The following is a 6697-nucleotide window of genomic DNA, read 5'->3' on the forward strand; positions in this document are numbered from 1 at the left end:
GTCTCACAAGTGTACGATGACAAAGAGAATGCGAAGACAACCTACGTTGGAAAAGAAGATCATTATCGGGTTGACTTGGGAGAAGTAAAATTTAAAGAAATATTTGAAGATATTTTGGGACTTGATGATAGGATGTTGTCGTTTGATCCCATTTCTCAAGCATACTTAGCGCCAAGTCCAAATTGCGTCCAGATTTTGTGGTTCGAGAAATCTCAAGATGTTGGATCTTGCTTTCAAAAAATTTTATGGCATAAAACATGGATGAGATGCAAATACTTATTATGGTTTGAAGAACCACCAGATGCAGAGTTTTGCAATTGTTCTTATGCCTTACAATTGGGAGATATTTTGAAACAATTTGTGTGGTTTGAAGAGCCACCAGATACTTGGGAGTGCTAGTTAAACCTTCGTTTATTATCTACAGGGGAGAATGAATCTTGGTTGTAACATGAATTTCCAAAACATGGGTTTGTTGGAAATAAGTTGGCTTCTTATTTTAATTGTATTGTTCGTGGTCGAACAAATGTTGAAGGGGAGGCTAATGTTACAAGGGATTATTAGGGGTTAGGGTTCTTAAGCTTAAAATAAGTTAATGGGTAGATGTAACCCTTATTAATACGGCAGTAAGTCAAAATATGGAATATTAATTGATTTAGAATTAATAATTATTTATATGGAAATAAATAATTATTAATAAGGTAGTAGTTAAAAATGTGAGATTGACGGGCAACTGATTATGGCAGTTGGAGAGATATAAGGAAAATAATATAATCTACAAAATATTCGGCTAAGGATTGATTATGGTAGGTGGAGGTTATATAAAGAAGAGATCGGGGTTTATAGAAAACACATTAGACATTACTCGAGAATTCTCTCAAGATCAACTTCTCTCTATCTTCTTATTCTTCCCCCATTGTATTCACCCTATTAGGGTTCTATCTCTCTTCTATCAATTCAAGTGTTATCTTATATTCTCTTCGTTCTATTTCTATTTCTATTATTTATGTCATTTCAAATATATATACCTAAATCTACATTAAGGTGTATCATAAGCACATATCCCTCAAGCACACTTAACCATTAAACCAGACGGATAACTTGTTACTTGATAGACTCGAACTCAGGACCTTATGGAGGCTGATAATATTCACCTCTTGTTTCCACTAGGCTAGAAGAGGGGATTAAAAAATATGGCCACAAGGGGTTAAGAACATAGCCTAGAAACACACTTAACCAAGCACAAAATTTTCCGCCTAACGAGTTCGAACTCAGGACCTCTCAAGGAGGCTGGAGATATCCACATCTTGTTGACACTAGGCTAAAAGAGGGGATAAAATGTATCCACGAGGGGGTTAAGAACATAGCCCGTAAACATACTTAACTATTTAACCAATTGTAGAATTTACTACTTGACGGGCTCAAACCTATGACCTCTAAAGGAGGTTGGGACATCCACTTGTTGATGTCGCTAGGTTAGAAGAGATGATTAAATAAAAATATGACCACAAAGGAGTTAAACACATAGCTCACAAACACAGTTAATCATTTAATTAGGCACAAAACTTATCACCTAACGGGCTCGAACTCAAGACTTCTCTAAGAGATTTGAGATATTCATCTCTTATTGCCGCTAAGCTAGAAAATATGAATTATCTAAGTAAGAATTTTTGTTTTATAAATGAATATCTTTCTTATTTATTTTATTTAGAAAAGAGTTTTGCTTATGAGATAAAAAAAAATTAATCTTACTAAAGAATGATGTAAGTTAAAAGTGGAGAACAAAATAAATTTTGGTGTCAAGATTTTATTTTTTAAAAGAAGACATTCTATATTTCACATAAGAGACTCTATATTATTGACTTAATAATTTACTTAAACCATCTCCAACCAAAAAAAATTTTCAAACTCAAATATTTTATAGTTAGACATCTCAAATTTCATATATAAATTAGAAACAATACATAATTTAAAGTACAAATAATATAATTTAATACTCAAATCACCACCTTATTAATATTTCACGCGTAGATAAAAAAAAAAAACACTAAAAAAATGTAGTAGTTGATTGAGTTGGGTACTTGATTGAATTTCTAGTACATTTAAAAAAAATGAAAAGAATCTAAATAGAAAAAAAAAAGTCAAACAACTAGTAGATATTTTAAAAATATTAATAATTATATATATATAAATTAATTGATGAGAGAAATAATTAGTTAAATTAAAATAATAATAATACTTTTTTATTTAATTTTTTACTCTCTTATATATATTTATCAAATATAATATATATTTTATTATATAATTGATTCATTCTTCATTTTATTATTTTGAAAAATATAATATATATTATTTTAAAATTTTATATTAATATATTTTGTTATTTGATTTATTTATTTTCTTTATTATTATTCTAAAAAATATATAAATAAATTAAAGAACTTATTTATAAATTAATAGATAAAAAAAAATATTAATGAAGAGAAATTATAAAGTGTGATAAATTATTATTAGAGATAAAAAATATAAATATTTTGAATTATATTTAGTGATCAAGTCTAATCAAATGGTGATTCTAGTTTTCTTATTCCCATTAGTTACAAATTTTTTTCTCTCCTATCATTACTTATATAAAACTAACACATATTAATACTCAAAAAGACCAATTTATAATTAAAAAAAAAGTATGAGAACGAGTAGAGTAAAGAGAAAAGATGAAAACTGCAATTTTAAGGTTTGAGAGGAGAAATTCATCTTCAGAGCAATTTTGAGAACTGATTGAAGATGAGCTTAATATGAGTGAAATTTATATATGTCTAGCATTTCTTACTTAAAGTTTGGTATATATGTTTGTTATGCATAATGTGAAAGTTGATAAAGATGAAAAACTTGATAAAAACATTTACTCTAATCATTAATAGATTTATGAAATTAAAATCATAGGTTGTTCCATTCTATTAAAAATGCCCTACATTAGAGTGATGGGGGATAAGTGTGGAATTTTTCTGAAATGTATAACTAATTTGTGTTATATATGTGCAAAATTGTGAGTAATAATACTATATACATATCAATTTTAAGGTAAAAGATCTATATATCTATCTCAAACATAATTAAAAATAAAATCATAAAAATAAATAAACATTGTAATATCTAACCAAACAAGCAATTAATTATAAGTTTATGATAAACAAATAATGCATCATAGCAAGGTAAGATCTATGAGGCTATGACTTAGTCTTTGCTCTAACAAGTCTTTAAATTTCAAATTAAAAACATAACACTAACATTCATGCATAAGAAAACAAACATAACTCTTTCACTACTCATGCGCCAAAACTCTGACTTTTTCCACAGAAACTTGAACAACAGAAGATGCCCTCGGTAAATCCAGCAGTGCTTGCAACGTGCGTAGCTGGTTCAACTCACGAAGACTCGGGGCTGATTCTCGAGTTCCACATTCATCTGGCAAATCATTGTATATGACTAGATTCTCCAACACTAGTGCATTTCGGAGTAGGAACTCTACTAGATGTATCTCCTGGTTTCGTCCCATGAACCCGTAAATTTGAAGAACCTTGAGGCTTCTTTGCAGACAAAGGATATCTCGAGTCTGATTCTCAAGATAGTTATCCTCTTCGAAATGAAAAACTTCCGGTTCATATCCCTCAAACATGTCATTAACAATCATCAGCTGAATAATCATAGAAAATTCAGATTGTTAGAAGTTCTAGAATAAAAATAAGAAAAATTAAAAAGCCTTATGAATTCTAATAGGCGAATACCCAATCGATGTCTTCGGCTGTATAAATGTCCAACATCAATTTCTCAAGACAAGGACAACTTTGCAATAACAGGACTATTCCAGGTAGTTCTTGTTTCACATAACCGACAGTTAACCTTAAGTTTGTCAAATTCGTAAATGAACCGTGCAGTTGTTGACTTAATCCAATATCTAACGTTGGAAGAACCTTTATCAACAAAACAAGGAAACATTAATAAACAAAATAATGATGGTTAGAGTAAAATATGAACTTATAAACTCACCTGAATGCACCAGCTACTTAAAGCTAGAGTCTTGCAACTTCTTAAATTTATCATAATCATAGCTAGGAAGTTTCCCTGTTCATTATCTGAAAAACCTTGATTGATGTCGATTGAGCAGTCTTCCAGATTGGTTGCATTTCTTATGGTTGAATTCATGAGATATCTTCCTATGATCACCAGGTTCATCAAATGTGGAACAGTTATGTCAATCGCAAACATTTGCCAATATTCTGTCATACAATTGAGCAAGATCAAATGCTTGATTTTCAGATCTTGTTTACAAACGAAAAATCTCTCGGTTACAGAGCATCTCTCCAAGTATAAATCTTCGAGGACTGGACATTTTGAAACAAATTGTCCAATAGAACGGTCTAGAATCTTCACATCTGTCAAATATAGAACTTTTAAGTTCATAAACGAGCCGAATCTAGATGCTTCAAGTATACAGAAGTTCAAAATGAAACTTGTAAATTTGGGCTCAAAAGGGTGACGAGGAAGTTGAAAAGTTTGTGCTGTTCTTGTGCGCCTCACTGCCAAACCTTCTAGTTCATAGTACAAGATTGGTGTTGATGAGAAGTTCAACTCAAGCTTCTCTATGTCTCTTGTCATCAAAAAGTGAACCCAATTGTTAACATTTAAGGAATATCTTGTTCTAGGTTCATATTGAAGCGATAATCGTGTAAAGGTTATGAGACAACCAGAGTGATATAATAAAATGCGGTTCACAAACTCTGCAAATCTTCGTTTGCCCTCATCAAGCCCATCACTTCGAGGTTGCTCTTCATGTAATACACCGCGAATTTGTCTTGTCATTTTTGAAACAATTTCATTCTCATCGAGAATAAAAGTTGGAGTTTCACACATAAGATATTGCCATTGTTTTGAAACCATGCCCAAAATTATCCAATACTCAAAAGGCAAAAATAAGAGTATGTGATGCATAACTTCCCTCGGCATGTGACTTATGTAGTCAACCCCTTCTCGTGCAATTTGTTTTGATGTTTCTCCACTTTTGCCATCTTCATTGGTTGGTTGTTTGTTTCTCACCATCTTGAGAAAGTAGTGCTTCATAAAAGGATTACAAGTATGAATTAGGTAATTAACTCATAAAAGGCTTATTTATCAACATTCTAAAAGATTGTTAAGACATCTCAAATAATTATTATCTAAAACATACTTGTAATGGAACATAATTGACAATAAAAATCATAGGATGACTAATCAGGCAAATAACTAAGCTAAAAGAACACAATAATGATGAAGAAATCTTGGATCTAAAACCTTCACTATTATGTCCTTTTGAGTATTCTTTTATCAAGTTTTATCCTTTGCATGCTTGGAAGGGGAAAACGAAAAGTTTTCAAGATTAGAAACAAAAGAAAGAAAGATTAAACAGTCTATATACCTGTTTGAAAGATTGTATAGCCTATTCGTTCTAAATAGATTCACCACTAATGACTTTTACTAATTGGTTTTCTTTCAATCTATTTATATAAATATTTTTTCTATATGAATGACGTCATTATATTATTTATGAGTTTGAATAGTGAATCTAATATAAGATTACATAAATCTTGAACACTCTCAACCAACACAAAAATGTCTTGGTCTTGTATTAAGATTACATAAATGTTTTATACTTTTGAGCCAACACAAAAATCTTTCAAGTAAATGTGCACTTGGATAATATTAATATTGGTGGTATATTGTATGCAGCCTAATCGTTCTTAATTAGTTATGAACTAATGATTTTTACTAATTAATCATTTTTAATCTATTTATATAAATATTTTTTCATGCATCATTTCAAAACAAAATATATCTTCTTTAATTCCACCTTATTTTATATAAATGGCGTCATATTATTTATGAGTTTGAATAGTGAATCAAATATAAGATTACAAATATTTTAACATTTTACGTTACACAAAAAAATGACTTGGTCTTATAGCTACCGTCACACATGCCTATCTTACACGATTATAAAAAGATACATACACTTGCATAAATGTATGGTTATATTGTATGAAATGCTATTTCTTAATCGGTTATGAAAATAATGGTCCCACTAATTTATTTTTCATTAAATTTATTTATATAATATTTTATTGCATCATTTCAAATCAAAATTAATCTTCTTTAATTCGACCTTCTTATTTTCTACCTGCATTGTGTCACATTATGAGTTTGAATAGTGAATCTATTATAAGATTATATATTATTGCGTCATTTAAAAACAAAATTCACCTTCTTTATATCCACATTTTTGTTTACTTAATGTATGGCGTCACATTATTTATGAGTTTCAATAGTATATCTAATATAATATTATATAAAATTTCAGCAATTTAAATCGATAGAAAAATAGTTTGATCTTGGAGCTATCGGTCACACTTAATCGATCTTACAAAATTATAAAAGAACACGTGCACTTACATAAATCTATGGGCATGTCAAAATTAAAAAAAACTCGTGCACTTACATAAATCTATGGCCATGTCTTAAAATTGCTGGTGGGTAAATAGAAATATATTAAATTCTAAAATATATAATATCTATATTATATGGTATGAAGTGTCTAGAGAAAAATAAATATTACTTGATAAAATTATCTATATTATATGGTATGAAGTGTCTAGAGAAAAATAAATAT

At 29.4% G+C, this 6697-nt stretch overlaps 1 protein-coding gene across 1 annotated transcript; it reads right to left on the reverse strand.

The window, feature by feature from the left end:
- Positions 1–3319: 3319 nt before the first annotated feature.
- LOC124946274 (putative F-box/FBD/LRR-repeat protein At5g56810) lies at positions 3320–4857 on the reverse strand. The gene is made up of 3 exons (XM_047486839.1): positions 4045–4857; positions 3783–3968; positions 3320–3691 (listed from the first exon to the last, which is right to left on the reverse strand). The coding sequence occupies exons 1-3, from the start codon at positions 4855–4857 to the stop codon at positions 3320–3322; spliced, it is 1371 nt and encodes a 456-aa protein (XP_047342795.1).
- Positions 4858–6697: the final 1840 nt, after the last annotated feature.

The sequence above is a fragment of the Impatiens glandulifera genome, chromosome 7, assembly GCF_907164915.1.
Source record: "Impatiens glandulifera chromosome 7, dImpGla2.1, whole genome shotgun sequence".
NCBI lineage: Eukaryota > Viridiplantae > Streptophyta > Magnoliopsida > Ericales > Balsaminaceae > Impatiens > Impatiens glandulifera.

Excerpts from the sequence above, each read along its gene's own strand:
- LOC124946274 (XM_047486839.1), bottom strand. The coding sequence starts at position 4,857 with ATGACAAGACAAATTCGCGGTGTATTACATGAAGAGCAACCTCGAAGT. Across the intron at positions 3,969-4,044 it reads TAAGTAGCTGGTGCATTCAG|GTTCTTCCAACGTTAGATAT; the intron begins GTGAGTTTATAA and ends TTGTTGATAAAG. Across the intron at positions 3,692-3,782 it reads CAGCCGAAGACATCGATTGG|CTGATGATTGTTAATGACAT; the intron begins GTATTCGCCTAT and ends ATGATTATTCAG.